Raw genomic sequence first — 18273 nt, forward strand, 5'->3', positions numbered from 1 at the left:
ACTAAAGAATTAGTTACTCAATTTAAAACCCGAATTAATGAACAACATAAAAAAGTTCTTAATACGTTTGTATTGTATTTGAATTCCGGATCATGTCCAACTAACTCAAATTTTTTAAAGCATAGCTCCAAAACGGAAACTATAGGGTTTGCTAGTCAATTGTTTTGTAGTTTGTTCGGGATTTAATCTGATCAGAATATTTCTGTTGAAAATTTAATGATGGACTTTGTTTTCGAATGGTTTTTAACATTATCAATACTTGAATTGTTAACTTTAACATTACTTTTTGATTTTCTTTAACAATAAAATATTAAAAAACCGACATCAAAACATCATTCTTTACTTTTTTAAAAAAATTTAAATTATTCGAATAATTCGATTAATTTTAAACGTGTGATCGAATTATTCGAACATGTTAAAATCTTTTATTCGAATTATTCGTTTTATTCGAACAAGAGAAAAATCGAATAATTCGAATACCCTATTATCTACCCAGTGGTGACCCTAAATTATAGGTAAAATCACGTTCGGGACAGTCGCCCAGAACAGCTAGATGAGTCGGATTTAGTGAATGCAATACGTGAAGACAATACAAGGATTATTTGCCTTGGACACGACCTGTCGTTCGGTAATCACAGTATACAGGGTAAAATGAGCTATCACATACATATTATTGCCCTTTTTGCGATTTTTGCTCTAGAACCTCTAGTTTAGGACTTTCGACGAAACTTTTACTTTTTTCTTAAAAAATTGTTTTAATATTTTTTTATTTGCGAACAAAAATGTTCGTGTTTAAGAACTTTATAAAAGTGCACTAATCAAAACTTCTATTTATTATTGATTATTTTTGTAATAAGAACTTTTTTGGTTAGAAAATTAAAGTACATATTAACTTTACAGATTTGAAAAGTTATCTTGCTGTATGTATATTGCAAAAGTATATTGTAATGAAATAGTTCCAAAGGAAATATTAGTTTACTAAAGAACACACATACATACATGCATAATTTTAAAACATAATAACTAAACTACAGACGTAAATACACATGTACATAAATAGTTAATGACGATATCAACCTTTTTATTTTGTTTTGCAAATGAAACACATGTTTTTCACTTCCGGTTGTTTAGTTAAACGGATTTTGTTGATGTTGTTGTTGTTGGTATATTCGACATTTTAGAAAACAAAACAAAGAAAACTTCACATGTTAAAATGAAACAAAACAAAAACTTGTTTACTGTTTTCATACTATTCTAAGCATCCTTATTCGAGTAGTAACACTCTTCTACTACACTTTTGTATCCCTTAAAGAAACGTGAAGTAAAGGCGACACTTAAACACACTCGAACTCTCTCAGGCATAGAAATTGTCATGCCACTTGCTAGCAATTACAAATACATATACATGTGTAGTACGTATTTGTATACGAATGTATTTGTATGAGTTTGAGCCAGTATCCTAGGTCATTTTAATTTGCAACTACTACTTAAGTTTTGTCTTTTGTGTAGGTTTTCGTTTGATTGTGCTTCCTTGCAACAACATTTTACTTGTTCATACATGTTTAATGTTCACCCTTAAGATTAAAAAAGTCATACAAGGTGCAGAACAACAACTCACACAGGACGATAACAAAAACAGAAAAATAACTTTAAAAACTATATAACAATAGGCAAAATGAAAATAGTTAAACCTGCAGACAGATGATGACCAATAAAAAAGAAATACTTATTTTTTTGTGTCGTTGTCGACATGTGTACAATTGAATACAAGTTTCTTAGCTAAACAAAATGCTGATAAACTAAACTTAAATGTAGCTTAAAAAGGATATACATGTATTTACTAGGGTTTACACCATTTTCAGTTGTAAATCCAAACAATTACATGAATTTTAAATTAATTGGTAAGTCATTGTTTGAAAAAAAACTTTAAATATTTTTAGTTTCAAATAAATGATTAATTGTTATTTATAACCAGTTTTTTTTGGTAAAGTCGGTTCCGTTTTTTTTTTGAAAAGCTCACATTTCGAACATCGAAGAAACCGGGTTTTTCTCTTTGAATAGCCGGTTTTTTCTAAAAGTGTGTTTTCATGAGTTTTACCCCCACTAACACGAAGCCTGGTTATGCGTTAACTAATAGTTATACTATCGGTTAAAATTATTTTTGTATGAAAACAGTCAGTATAACTATTAGTTAATACATAACCAAACTTCGTGTAACTGGGGGGTTAGTGTATTAAAAACAAAAAAAAACATTCAAAATTAAAAAAAACTTTTTTAAAAGAAATACTCTAACTATTTTAGAAGATTTTTTATATTTAGACAACTGTCACAAGTGATCTGGAAGGCCTGAAAACTTGCTCAATGCATTGTTATCTGTATGTCCTTCAAGTACACTGAGTGAAATATCATTTTCAATGTCTAGTTTTATAAAAACAAAAGAAAATATCGATATACTCCAAAGCATTTAAACTGTGTTTTATTCCTAAGAGATTATTTTAACCTTCATAAGTTCTTCAAATTTACTGACGTTAACGATCTTCGGGTCAAATTTGAACCAAATAGAAAATAAATTTTGTTTGCGATTTTTTTTAAAAAAATCTAACGAAATTAAATAAATTAAATTTTTAGAAAAAATTTAATTTTTAATTCAAAATGGGTAAAACCTTATGAAGGATAAGAAAAACATAGCATTCGTATTTACCCTTGGAATCGAGTGTGATGAAAAGAGACAGATATAGGTATATAAGAGCTACAAAGTTCTGAAAAAATTTAACTTGATTGTGCGTAACAAAATTCAAGATTTTTGCTCCAGGTCAAATATGATACAAAAATTTTAAGTCCAAAGAAGTTTATAGATATTTTTTTGCCCATTTGTTTTTCTAAAAACCTAACATAGTTGTTGACATTTGAAATTAAATAAAATTCATAAAATATCAACCTATAACTTTTAGAAAAAATTAAATATTAATTTCAAAATCGGGCAAATTTGAATCGAATATCATGTGAAGGTTAAAAGAAGTAATCAAAATTGTTTTAATCACTATTATTTTAATAAATAGAACTGTTTTTCTTCTTATTACTCGGCGTCTTAATATTTTACCAAAAAACCGGTTAACCGGTTATTATTAAAAAACCGAAACCGGTTTATATTAAATTGCAATGTTTCGAAGAAACCTAAAACCGGTTTCTAAAAAATGTCGCAGAATCGTTCACCCTAGACACAATCCATTCCTGTATACCAAGATGGCTGCCTTTTAACCTAATCTAATGTAACCTAAGGTTGTCATGTTGTATTTAAATCCTAAGAGACTAATATACTAATTCGCATAAAATTGAACATTTCAATTTAAAATAAATGATAATACCGTATATTGGTTCTTCAGAGTGGAATTGATATTAATTTCTAATTATGTATTTGTTTTTCTCAAATTTTCCAGTTTAAAATACCTGTCAGAACAATAGGATCACCCAAATCCCATTGACAGGGAGTTGCTGTCATTTGCGGGTCATAGACGACTGAGGCGATTGGAAACACAGGATCTGGCCAGATAATAATTTTAACTAGCACTTATGTTGGACATTGCAGCGTCAATAGCAACTTTAGTTTTAGTTTAGGTTAAGATTTGAATAAAGAATAAAAAAAAATAACTACGGAATTGAAGCCATTTCGAATAAAATATGTGAGCAGCCTGATAATAATCTATATTCTAATTATTGAAATACATTTTAAATTCAAATAATATTATTATAATTACACAAAATCTGATAATAACCCTAAATATAAAGTTTGGAAATGGTGTATATGAATGAAATAACAACCTAAGAGGTCTTCACTATAAGTCTTTACAAATCTCCAAATGATTTTTGATTTAGATTTTACATTTATTATTTTATCTCATTTTCCTGCTGAATTATAACTTTTGTTAAAAATGCAATTATCAGGCCTGTCACAGAATTCCATTCCGATCGAATGTGGAATTAATTTCGTATTACTCTTCTTCAGAAAAAGTAAAACGAAAATCGTTCTTAATCAAGTTTTCAAAGTGGAATTGTTTTAATATAAAAAACGCAGTCAAATTAATATCAGAAATACAGAATTATTAAATATTTTTGGAATTAATAAATTAATTATACGGAATCTGAAGAACTTAAAACGAAATCGATCGGAATAAAAACTGCGGAAACCATTCCGAACAAACTGAGTTACTGGCCTGTATATACAGTATTGTGGCAATTATCTCGCACTTTTGCGATATTGGATATACCCTAGGTCAAAAATTATTATCAGTTCTAAAAATCAAATGCTGAAAATTTTAATAAAATCGGATAGAATTTTCAAGATTTAGAACAAAGTAGCAATAGCTATGTTTAAGTTGTTACTAGTTAGTAACAATTTTTACTGGAAAATCGTTCATTAACTGGGGGGATGAAAATGGGAAAAATCAAATTTTTGTTGTTAAGGGCCACTCGAATGTCTGATGTATTCGCAGATCATCCCACCAATTATTATTATTTTATATTTAACGTTTTTCCATTTTTTTTTTTTGGCAATTTGTCTACATTATATATTGCACATGTCAAACAAATTAATACGATTTGAACGTATTATTGTGGTCATATTCACATGAAAAAAACAACAAACTAAACTTAGAAATACTTTCAGTTTGCCGCTCGTATATTCTCTATGAACAAATAGCACAAATGGTCAATAGATTCTATCTTTTTTTCCCCCCTAAAATTGCTTGTTATATTTTGTTCTTTCATTTTATTCTCCACAACTAAACTGAGTAATTTACTTTATTTCCTACTTTCATTCTATGTTGTATTTTTTATACCTATATTGCAAGTATATTTTTGCAAAGGAATATTAGTAAAAGCCAACACAGGAAACACAGGTCTTTCAAAAAAACTTTGTATAAATTTCTGTACTTGTATGAGGACTTTAAATGTCATGTTTATAGTTATTTTTGCTTATAAATGTGACACAGCAGAAGAAAAAGAAGAACTGCTTAGTTGGGATTGTTGGTGGCCCTTTGTTATTCTACTATTGGGATTTGTAGCTATGACATGACATGAAATATTTCTCTATTTGCTTCAGTTTGTCTGGGACTTCAATTAAATAATAATGTCTACAGTCATAATTAATTTAAAAGGCCTGATTTAGGGGAGAACAACAACAAAATGCGAAAGATTGTTTTGTGTGAGTTAGTTAAGTAATGATAGACATATTTTCTAAATGAATAAAATTTGACAATTCCTTAGATTTTTGTAATTATGTGTTTAAGGTAGTAAGCGACCAGTTAAAATTGATTTGAAAAATGGTACCTACAAGGGTTTGTAATAGCTAATAAAAATAATTTTACGTATAATGTTTTTATGTAGAAAGAATTGAAAAATGATTGTTGACTAGATGAGAATCTACAGATTGATGGTCTCAATATTCCGATATTCACTCATCAATATGACAAGATAGGTATATTTTATTGAAGCCATTACATAGCAATTCCCATTTTAATATACAAAAGTCGAATATAGCTGAAAACATTTAGAAATTTGATAAAAATCATATCTGTATCAAATAATATTTTACTTCGAAATAAACAATCATACCTTATTTATACTAAATTTCATGCTCGATATCGAATGCCGTAATCTCAAATCAGAAAATTACGATCGAATTTACTCGATATAGAATGCGGCAATTCGGCCCCTGATATACACACATGAAAGCTCATCTTAACAAATTAAAATAAAAAATAAAATATTGACCCCAATAACCTAAATCCGTTTACCATAAAATATATGGCATCATAAAATATAAGAACAAAAATATAAAAACACATTCAACTCTCCTACATTTTAAACAAGCAGGACATACAAACACCGCAAAAAAAGAGAAACCGCTAATGTGCGGCTGCAACACCATTTATTTTGGACAAGATGAAAAAAAAGTGCAATTGATAGTGTCAGTGTATAAAGATTGATAGTCAACGATAGTAAAAAAAGGTTTAAAAACCTGGACAGAAAAACACAACATGGATTGAAAGGGGAAAAGAAAACTGAAAGAGCAATATTACAAAAATTGTGTCCTCAATTCAAAGGAACAAATAAATAGTAGTTTCCATGAGCCAAACATTCATTCTTCTCTTAGTGTAAGCCAACCAAGTGCCGTTACATGGTAATCATTAGAAAATATTTGTGAACATTTTACCTTGATTTACTATAAACTATTAATACAATTCTATAATATATTAAATTTAATTCATAATAAAGTACATACCTTCGTTGTTAATAAAAAAAATGAGTAGATATAGATAATTTCAATAACTTGCAAGTTATTTTTTCTTAAATGGCGTCTTTCTTCTATGTATATAGTTTTGTGCTTATATAATTTACACTTATTTCACTAACACCAACGATGTTTTTTTAACAATATTTTTGTTCATTTAAGGAAATAATACACAATTTAATAAAACAATTAAAATATTTTACAAAATCACCAAAAAAGTAGACCATTTAAAATAAAACCGTATATTTTTTCTTTCTGTTTTATTCACTCCTTCTTTACACATTCACAATAGTTTGTGTTTTTTTTAATATTTTGTTTCAGTTCATAGGAACTCCGTGAAAACACCCTCACATTTTACAGCTGGCAATGCTGTGTTAACAAGTATTAGAGTTGCCGAATACATAAGAAAACACGTATTAAATTATTTGAGTTGGAATAAGTAATATAATAAATAAATATTTAAAGCTTTGAGAACATAAAACATTTTAAACTGTTGCATATTTTTCATCATTGCTACAGATTTAAATAAACATAATTAAAAAAAAATTAAAAAATTTATATTTTGGGAAAATTTTAATTATTTTGCTCCTAATGGAAGATTAAAGTTTTTGTTTTTTAAAACGGCAAAAAAGTATTGAAAAATTCAGCTGCGTTGTTAATTTTTTCTTCGCACATAGAAAACAAAACAAGATCTAAATGATTAAAATCTGTCCATAAATTTTGATTTTATACAAAAGAGTATAAAATGCAGCATACAAATCATGGAAATGTTTCTTGACTTGGGAAATCACAAACAGTACCTACTTCATTATTTTTGGGATATAATTTTTGAAAGAATGAATATGAATGGAATTAAAATCGATTTTTTAAAAGGATTAATCGAAATCTATATTTGAAAATAAAAGTACGGCCTACGTTTTCCACTTTCATCAACTGTTACAATATAAAAACATTTGAATGGCATCTCTAAATATTTCCCCTTACAGAATGTTCTTAAGGGGAACATGACCTATGAAACAAAGTGTGACGTCATAAACACTTGTTGATGAGATGTGTTTAATAAACATAACAATAATGTACTTTGCGTGTTATATTAATTAAACATTAACATATTCAATGTATTATTATATTTTATTAGTTAGTTTTATTAAAAAACTAATTGTGTTTATATTTGCGTTCCCAGTGGGGTGAAACATAAATAAACAAAACTAGAGTTGCCAGGGTAAATACAAATATCACGCAAAAGCAGTATCGATTTTTTAAAACACCTAATTAATTAATTCAAAGATTTCAAATAACTTTCAAAATAACATTAAAATTATGAATGTTAACATTATTAGCTTTTTATATACAAACTTATGTATTTTGTTTATAAACATTTAGTTCTTATTTTGATTCACCATAGCCTGGTAACTCTAGCTCAATTGTTTTGTTTATAATTCCATTCAAGCCATAATTTAGTTTCACTTCCACTCTGTCTCAAGTCATTCTTTTCGAGGGCGTAGTTCGACAAGTGTCATTTGGAAATTAGTCAATACAATAAAAATCCAATAGTTTCTGTTAAGGCGTGCTTGTTTTAATTTAATTTTTGTTTGTATTTAGTTTAATTTTTGTAAATTATTCTATTTGTTATTTAAACGCAAGTGTTTGTTTTACCAAACACTGAAGTAATAGTGCAAGTGGAAAATGTTTGCAACGAGTGCTCTGGCCAGGAGCTTGTTGTTTTTTGTATTGGTCTTGTTTGTGGGTGTGTTCGCACAATTTGAGTGGCAAGCCCGTGATGCTTTCGATGAAATTAAAATAAAATATGACAAAGTTAATCCCGACAATTGTCCCATACAACATGTTAGTGATTTGTATTTGCCAGAGGACACGGTGTCACACAAGCCAGACATTAAGGAAATCAATATAAATCCCATATTTCCAAATCGTACCGCACTGTTGCATTTACACAACATGGCGTTGAGTAGAAGTTTCTTTTGGAGTTACATTTTACAGTCGCGTTTCATAAGACCTGCCATCAATGATACTTATGATCCGGGCATGATGTACTACTTCCTCTCTACCGTGGCCGATGTCTCTTCGAATCCTTCAATTAACGCTTCTGCTATTTATTTTGCTCCCAACAGCTCGTATACCTCCTCGTACAGAGGTTTCTTCAATAAAACCTTTCCCCGTTTTGGGCCACGTACTTTCCGTCTTGACGATTTCAACGATCCCATACATCTACAAAAGATTTCCACTTGGAATACATTTGATGTCAGAGATTTGGGAGCCCATCCTCCGGAGTCTGTTTCGAAAGATTATACTTCCGATTTGTATAAAATAAATGAATGGTATAAGAAGTGGTTGCCCGATGATGTGGAGCGACGTCACGACACAAAGACTACGTATCAAGTGGAAATTCGTTATGCTAATAATACAAACGAAACCTTTACATTCCATGGACCGCCAGGTGCTGATGAAGATCCTGGACCTATCAAATGGACTAGACCGTATTTCGATTGTGGTCGTTCCAATAAGTGGCTAGTGTCGGCAGTAGTGCCAATTGCTGATATTTATCCCAGACATACACAGTTCAGACATATTGAATATCCAAAGTGAGTATTGAGAACTACTATATACATATTAGTGTATTCAATCGATTAACCGTTAATCGGTTAACCGATTAATTTTTGTCGGTTAACTGTTCTAATAATTTAAAATGGCCGATTTTCAAATAACAAATAAGCCGATTAATTTGTGTCGATTAACGATTTGTTTTTTTTTGCACTTTTATGCCTTAACTCATGAACATTTCTTTCTAACAATAGTTTTTTGAAGTATAGCTATAAAGCTGAAACTAAGGAATTTGTAAATGACCTATTTTCTAGAATGTTCTATGATTAACTTTGTCCAAATGACTCGGAGGACATTACAGAAACTAGTCTTTTATCAGAACTTAATTAAGAGTATTCAAAATCTAAAAAAAAAATAGAAAAAACTAAAAAAAGAACTTAGCAATTGGATATTCTTAATCATGCCTTACTTTTGATTTCTCCAACATCGACAATCAGTGATAGAGTTTTTTCCAAGTCAACTTTTATTAATACTAAAGGAAAAAATCATTTAAAAGGAAAACATTTAAATTATTTTCTTTTGTTTAAAGATTTTTTCAGAAGATCTCACTAAAATCCTAAAAAAACTCACATTTGTATATAAAAAGGATTGTTGAATTGTTATGTTTTGTTTGTTTTTCAGTTTAAAATAGAAATTATTCGGTTAATCGAATAATTTAAAATTAACCGATTATTAACCGATTAAATCTAAACCCCGATTAATTATTTGCTCGATTAACCGATTAAACCAGAAACCCGATAAATTGAATACCCTAATACATATGTATTATGTTGATCTAAAGATTTTGTGTAAAAAATTATTTTGGCTAGCATAAGATTTTCTATGAAATTCTTTAGCTAGTAGGTACAAGGTTTCCTAAAAAATCTTTATTTAGCTCAAGATCTTCTATAAAATTAAAGATTTTCTATAACTAGCTCAAGATTTTTCAAGACTTTCAACAAAATTCACTATTTTATATAAAATTCGATTTTATATAAAATTAATTAGCTAGCTCAAGATTTTCTATAAAAGAAAAGAATAAACAAATTTCCATTACATTTACTTTCTTCTCCCAATTTAGATACACTGCCATTGCTGTACTCGAAATGGATTTTGAAAGGCTTGATATAAATCAATGTCCCAAGGGTGAAGGTAATAAGGGGCCAAATCATTTTGCCGATACAGCACGATGTAAAAAAGAAACTACAGAATGTGAACCACTGCACGGTTGGGGCTTCCGGCGCGGTGGTTATCAATGTCGTTGTAAGCCTGGACATCGACTGCCTAACGTTGTAAGGCGACCCTATTTGGGTGAAATAATAGAAAGAGCTTCCGCTGAACAGTATTATAACGACTATGATTGTCAAAAAATTGGCTGTAAGTATTTAAAATGTTTATCCTAATTCAAAGTTATATAAATATTTTGTTTATTTTAATTTATTTTAGGGATTCAAAAGATACCCATACAGTGGGAGAAAGCACCCTACCATGTACGACAGAAATATTTAGATTTACATCAAGAATATCGTAATTATTCAACTGGTGCCTCATCTTTGCATACTGAAAATGTAAATATTGATCAAGCCTTAAAGTTTATACTTAGTGTTAATTACAGAACATGTAAAGAGTAAGTTTATTAAACAAGTTAATTTGAAATATTTTGGTGCTATTAAATTATCCTTTACATAGTTTTCATCCACAAGATTTAATTTTACGTGGTGACGTAAGTTTTGGCGCTAAAGAACAATTCGAAAATGAAGCTAAAATGGCTGTACGTCTTGCTAACTTTATAAGTGCTTTTCTGCAGGTATGTACAAATAAGTAGGGATTTAAACTTGTGAAATACGTTACGTTTAGTTTATATTTTTTTTTGCTTTGGCGAGATCTACAAAATAAAAAGTTCTCACCTTCACTTTCCATCATTTTCATATTTCAACACTTAATTATAGCTTAGAAGTGTTAATAATTTCATTGATTTTCTTGTTTTTGTTGAAGCAACTTCCTTGAAAAAACTCTTGAAGTGTAAATGACAATTTTTCACGCTTTATAAAATATATTTTTATATATTTTTTTTATAAAAAGCAAATATGTACTCAAATATCATCCTTTGTTTTGCTTATGCCTAATCTCATGTTTAACAACTTGTTTTTGTGGTAGTTTAATATGCAGTGTCAAATGAATCTTTATTTTGCTTCTACATATTTTTGAAAAAAAATCGAAATAGTTTAAAGAAATACTCGAAAAACTAGATATTTTTTTAAAGATATTTGCACAAGTTGTTAAATATCTTTTAAACAAATACTTCGAACTAGAAATAAAAGGATAAAATGATAATAATAATGAGGATGATAAAAACGGAAACTTAACGACATTTAAACCTAAATTTACAAATTGAGATCCTTTGGCAACAACAATCATACAAGAGAGAACAATCAAAAACTCAATTATTATCAAGAAAAACTAGTTGGTATTAAAAAATATCACACTCTATGGCAGACTAGTTTCATCTATCTACATCTACACAATTATCTATTTCTTTGCTTTATTCAAACAACAACTTTCAAAATAATATTAAACCCCTTTCTTATTCTACTCTTTTTTTCACGCTCTTTTTCATACACACACACACATATATACATATATATATTCAACCTTTTATGAAACTCTAATAAAGGTTTCTGATCCCAATGAAGTATATTCGGGCAAACGTGTGGCCGATAAACCACTTACCGAAGATCAAATGATTGGTGAAACATTGGCTATTGTTTTGGGTGACACAAAAGTCTGGTCGGCTGCCACACTTTGGGAACGCAATAAATTCACCAATCGTACATATTTCGCACCCTATGCCTATAAAACTGAATTGAATACACGCAAATTTAAGGTTGAGGATATAGCGCGGTTAAACAAGACACATGAGCTGTACACGGAAAGGAGTTATTTCAAGTTTTTAAAACAACGCTGGTCGACCAACTTTGATGATTTGGAGACCTTTTATATGAAAATCAAAATTCGGCACAATGAGACAGGTGAATACAGTCAGAAGTATGAGCATTACCCTAATTCGTATCGTGCGGCGAGCTTGAAACATGGCTATTGGACACAACCACAATTTGATTGTAATGGTTATGTTAAGAAATGGCTTGTGACCTATGCGGCACCCTTTTTTGGCTGGGATAGCCTTAAAGTTAAACTGGAATTCAAGTAAGTAAAATGATGATAAAGAAGTGGAGGGAATTTTTTTTGTTTAAATTTAAAATAGTGGAAAATTGTATTGTGTTATTATTATTTCTTGTTTGATATTTTAAAAGTCATCCCTAATTCTTTTTAACTATTTTATACTACTTGTAGTTGTTTAGGTTTGGTAGGTTTTTCTATTTATGCGGGTCTATGGTTATTAATTCTTATTTGGTTCCCAGTGTGTTTCTTTTTAGAATTTTAAAAGGGGTCATTTATTTATTTATTGTATCTCCTCTATATTTTTCTTTGGACATTTCAATTTGTTTTCAAATGTTTTGTCTTGATTATGTCTTAATAGTTTCAACGAGTTTTAATGATCATTTAAAGTTATGTTTAATATAATTTATGCTTGGTTGGTACTTTTGTTTCCATCAAGTTCTTCTTTGTTACTAGAGTGATGACAGTTATAGTAACTTATGACTTTTATGCAAAACACAATAACTTTTAAAGTAAAACGGACAGAGTATAATGATTTTATAAAATATAAATTGTTGAATACAATTTGGTTCATAGACCAGTTATGAAAAATACGGCGATATTTTCATGTTCTGATTTTAGAATATACTAGCAAGGAATGTGAGAGTAAAATTAATTAAGTCTCTAGAAAAATAAATTGACTTTTTAAGACAAAATAAAAGACTTTATATTAAAAAATTAACTACATACTAACTATAAAGTAAAAGGGCGTGTGGTATATGATATGCAGTTGTGAATATTGAATTCAATTGAAAGGATTGTAAATGTACAATAATGCGGAATATTGATTTTCTAAGACAGCTGAAATATTATTCAATACTAGATTCTTTATCATATATAGTATTACTAGCTGTCCCAAGTTTGAAGACTCCCACTATAATAGTACTCCATGTTTGCAATAATAAATTTTTACTTTGTATGGGAATTGCCATGCCCATTGTTCCTATATAGGTCAATTGTGAATCTAAACATTCATCGAAATTGGCCCAGGCGTTAAGGTGGAGTTCAGTTAGTAACACGCGTACAGAAGAATTATATATATAAAGATACAGATGTTCTCTTTTGGAATTTTTAAAAGCATCAGTTCTGCCACAGTCATTATTCAAAAATAAAGTTAACTTAACATAAACAATGAGCGTTTTATTCGGCTGTGCCGAATCTCGTATAAAAATATACTTTGGTTTAAATCAGACACCGAAAAGTATTGTTGTTTATAAAATTATCAACTTATCAGCATGATATTTTAATTAAGACCCATATGTGTAAAAGAGAGTTATTTTGTTTTTTAGAGCGTTTTAGAGAGTTATTTTGTTTTTTAGACGTTCCTTATAATCTTTAATATGTAAATTTAAAGATTATACCTCGATATTATAGTTGGGGACCTAGAATTTCACGGAGACCTTTTAATATTCGTTTTCAGTTAGCTTTTCGAAAATGTACAATAGAATATTTAATACTGGTTAACGATTGGGCATAATCGGTCATAAATTTCTACTTAATAATAATAAATATTAATTATTTCTTAACATGAATTAATTAATAATTCATGTGAAGCTGAACTAATGAACTAAATATAATGTTCGATGCCCAAATTATCTTTAAGTAGCTTACAAGAGATTTTACTTAGGTTTATTTATCATTAAATCATAAACAAATCAATGTAATTTTCTAGTTTTTTGCCAATTATTCCCATTACTGAACACAAAGTATGTTCAGATGTACTGCATCTATTATTTTTTATGAGGAATTGTAAAAAATCGCTTTTAATTTAAAGTTTTCTTTAAATATTTCATAAAATTACTCAATAATTTGTCCTATACTACTTTAAATTTGATTTGTTAGGAAAATAATAATCGGACAATTAATTTAAAAATCATTTTCAGATTTTTGTTTTTGAGTTTTGTCCTCAATAATTTTTGTGAACGAATCTTGTTTATGTCCAATTTCATCAGGATATTAATTATTATAATACAATTATGAATGTTCAAGTCATTTTCTAAGGGCGGCCTTGTATGGGGACTAGAGCTCCATATATATTTAGAACTGCTCAAACAAAAATTTTACAAAAAAAATTTATGAACAAATTTGGGTTACAAAATATTTTTTCCCGATTTTAACTCATCGTTGGTCCGAATTTCTAATGTGTTATATATGTCGTTGAAAAGGTATTTGAAATGTCTATCATTAAATATCCATATTGTGTATGTTAATGGCATAATAATCCAGATATAAATCACAGTCATTTGTATGCCGATTTTTCCGAATTTAAGCGGAACTTTATCGGATATATTGATGTACCAAACATGTATGTAAGTTATTTGGAAATTAGATTTCAACAGTCAGACAGACATGACTATAACGATCCGGAATGGGGTCGCAAATGAAAACTAGAAATTACAAATGGAATGACTAACTTATATTTACATACCCTTACCAACTCATGGTGAAGAGTACAGTTTGTAGTTAGAAAACTACAAACTTTAAAGTATTCAACAGTATTCCAACACAAAATATTAAATTATGTATTTAACTCTCATAAATAAATATATGATATGTTGCTGGACCAGGAAATATACTTCTTTCTAATTATTTTATAGAGATATTGTTTGCTTATCTAAATTAAAATAAAATTTAGTAAATTAAATTCCCTTTTTTTGTTGTTATAGAGGTGTGGTAGCTGTTTCTATGGACATGTTACAATTGGATATAAACCAATGTCCAGACTGGTATTATGAACCAAATGCCTTCAAAAATACCGACAAATGTGATGAGAAAACATCATATGTAAGTAATTTGCAATAAAGTCTACCACTAATACATTATACATATTTCTTATAAAACTTATATTATTTTTTATTACTAGTGCGTTCCTATTAAGGGTCGTGGCTATGAAACTGGTGGCTATAAATGTGAGTGCCTGCAGGGCTATGAATATCCCTTCGAAGACTTAATCACCTATTACGATGGTCAATTGGTGGAAGCTGAATTCCAAAATATTGTTGCCGACAAGGAATCACGTTATGATATGTTTAAATGTCGTTTAGCCGGGGCCTCAGCAATACAAGCTGCCACCTCATTAATCATTGCACTTTTGGGTTTAACACTGGTTTTACTATATAAATTCAGATGAAAAGCTTTATACAAAGGTAAAAAATATTTGTGTTCTTTTTTAGCATTACGCAAAAAAAAGAGTAAAACAAAATAACAAGTAGTTTTGTAGTTTATTTAGTAACTAAGTAAGAAACGAATCCGTCCAAAAAATAAGCAACTATCTCAAATATCAAATGAAGATTAAATTATATGTATATGTATATATTAAACAAGATCAGTTAGAGTACAAAAAAAAAAAAAATCTTGTCACTCATGTGCCTTCCTTCCTTCACAATATAGTTGAGATAATTTTTCTTCCTTCAACTAATATTTTATAGCTGCATGTTGGTTTTTTTCTTTTTGTGAATTTTTATTTAAATAGAAGAAAACATTGTCATCATTTATCCAAAGCGATTAAGTTGTAGACACAATCTATTACAATGAATCTCATTATTTGTCATGCTTTTTTGTGTGTCGAAATAAATAAACAACAACAAAAATTGCTGTTTTTTTTAATTTCATCAAGGCATCATATAACTCATGTTCAAAATTATACACACTCTGCAGAAACTCTCATAGAAAAAGAAATAGTTAAAAAAGCCGAAATACCATTAAAAAAAATCTACAACGCCTCTCTTTAGCTCATATTACTTTGCATTTTGTGAAAACTTTTACGCTGCTTCTTTAGCTGCCCAAACAACAAAAAGCACAAAACGGAAATTGTGAAAAAAATATTTGAAAATAATTGAAAAAATGGGAGAGAAATACAAAAATTCTTTTGGTTTTAAAAAACTACAAAATCTGTTTTTAATATCCATGAAGTTTTGCTTGCAAACAAACCAACAGCTGTGTCTGTAGCTTCATCTTCTCTGCAGCAGTCATAGTAGACAACTGCAACAACAATAACGAAACGCTACAGAAAAGCTACAATCAAAAAGGAAAATAACAACGGCACTGAAACCTGTTAATATCATAAAGTATCTTAAGATTGCCAAGAAATCGTTGCAAGTAGCAGAGAAACTTTGACTGGATGAGGTACACAAACATCAGCCTTGAGTGAGAGGAGGGTTGTTACTTGGGTTTTTTGCACCCCTTCTTTAATGGTCACCACCACAACACGCAATGACCGTTAAGAATTTTTATATAAAGTTTTTTTTTTTTGCTTCTTTCTTTCATGTGTGCATTAATTTTGATTTTTTCATTTTTCATTAATAAAGGAACTTCCTCTATTAGAAAAATGACGGGGTTTCTTTTTTCATTGCGATCACTTTTTTTCATACAGGCCTTTTTGTTGTTGTGCCTTGATGATGCCGATGATCATCCTCATCTTTTATTATTATCATAGCCTGAGAACTTTTTCTACAAAAACTGTTCTTTGAAAGAGATCCTTTTGCAAAAAACCAGTTTACCACTTGGTTTTGGTCATAGCAAATTTCCAAAAAAATCGTATATACATATTTTTTTATGATGATTTAAAAAAAAGCGTTTTTTCCAAACATTTGATATCAAAAAAAGAAAAAAAAACTTACGGCTGCTGTCTAATATTTGTTTCAAAATATTTTCACACATTTTTCATCGTCAGACTAAAGACAACGGAGTAGAGTTTATCATCTATAGAGTGACCAATAACTAAAAACAATGAACCCTCTATTGTTCAAAATTTTCATAAAAAATGGCACTAAAGAAATTCTTAAGATTTTAATATCAGCAAAAAAAAAACTCCTGCTGTTTTTAATATTGAATATAAAACACATATCACACATTGAATATAATAGTCGAATAATCTTGTTTATATACATAAATATAATTTTTCATTATAAAGACAAATACTAAAACCGTCCAATTTTATTTAGACTTTAGACTTTTTATAAATGTTAATTTTTAGTTTAAAACCAAACAAAATGTTGAACAACGTATTATAGGTTTTATGTACGTTAAATATTGTGCCTTGTTTTAATAAATTTACTTATTTTGATAACAAATTTTATAGAATCATGTTGTAAATTTACTAAAACTTTTCATATAGTTCTTATAGTCTAAATTTTATATAAAATATCATATAGTGTTTAAGTTATAAGTATTTTTTTTTTGTCCATTTTATGTTTTGTAGTTGCAATTTTATATAAGCAATCAAATTTTTACACTGCAAAAAAAATGTTTATACATAATTATTATTTACATTACTTTTTTAAAATTTTAATAAAATATAAAGAAACAATAAACATATTACAATAAAACATTTTACAAATTTTAATAAAACAACCCAAAAGTTAAAAGAGGGATCGATAATTATTAATTAAAGAAATGTTAATGGTATATTTTTACTGTGACACAGAAATCTATTCTCTATTAAACCGAATACAAGCTATTTTATAGTGAATGCAATTTATTTAAACTTAGTAATCTTAATGTTAATAATTGTTGTCAATGCTTTTATTAGTTAAAAACTATTGGTAGGTTTTTTATTTTATGTGTAAAAGTTTTGGAGTATGTATTGTTTTTTTTAAAAATACTATGATTGTTGAAATTTTCGGTTTTTTCCTTGACTTTATTTTAATTTCCAAATATTTTTTAAAATTTTTTTTTGTATTTCAGAGTTTTCTATTTGTATTTCAGAAATTTATACAAATGGAAATATCTGAAATACATTTGGAAAATTATGAAATATAATTGGAAAGTTCTGAAATACAAATGGCAGTTTCTGAAATACAATTAGAAATTTCTGAAATTAGAACTTCTGAATTATAATTGGAAATGGTGTAATTATTTTTTTTTTACAATTATAATAAACATATTTATTGGAATTAATAAAAAAATATGTTCAGGGGAGTGTAGCATTTTTTTAATAATAATTTTAATAATTTTGCAATCGGGCAATAGTTTAGAATATTCAGATTTATTACGATCGAGCCCACTGTGCTATCTTAGTTTGATATTACAGCGTGTCCAAAAGTTGTGTACCATCATACCAAAATAAAAAAACTCGACACTACTTTTATCTATTCCCATGTAAGGCCAAATTACCATTTTAGTTTATTGAAAATTGTATTAGAGTATTTGAGAGAAGTTATATTTGGGTA

General features: G+C 28.6%; 2 protein-coding genes across 19 annotated transcripts in view; one reads left to right on the top strand and one right to left on the bottom strand.

Moving 5' to 3' along the window:
• The window catches only part of Syp (Syncrip), a 195857-nt gene that overhangs the window by 177262 nt on the left and 322 nt on the right, over window positions 1-18273 (bottom strand). The gene's annotated exons all lie outside the window — the stretch shown is intronic.
• The window catches only part of LOC135963492 (uncharacterized), a 40594-nt gene continuing 30126 nt past the window's right edge, over window positions 7806-18273 (top strand). Inside the window, exons 1-7 of one of the 2 annotated variants that reach the window (XM_065515364.1) lie at window positions 7806-8889; window positions 9969-10264; window positions 10334-10514; window positions 10577-10694; window positions 11562-12091; window positions 14770-14887; window positions 14967-15249. In XM_065515364.1, coding sequence (XP_065371436.1) covers window positions 7976-8889; window positions 9969-10264; window positions 10334-10514; window positions 10577-10694; window positions 11562-12091; window positions 14770-14887; window positions 14967-15233 — 2424 coding nt within the window. In that variant the 5' untranslated portion in view covers window positions 7806-7975 and the 3' untranslated portion in view covers window positions 15234-15249. Of the gene's footprint in view, window positions 8890-9968; window positions 10265-10333; window positions 10515-10576; window positions 10695-11561; window positions 12092-14769; window positions 14888-14966; window positions 17431-18273 lie in introns of those variants that run through there. The other variant, XM_065515363.1, reaches the window with a different exon arrangement.

The sequence above is a fragment of the Calliphora vicina genome, chromosome 1, assembly GCF_958450345.1.
Source record: "Calliphora vicina chromosome 1, idCalVici1.1, whole genome shotgun sequence".
Classification (NCBI taxonomy): domain Eukaryota; kingdom Metazoa; phylum Arthropoda; class Insecta; order Diptera; family Calliphoridae; genus Calliphora; species Calliphora vicina.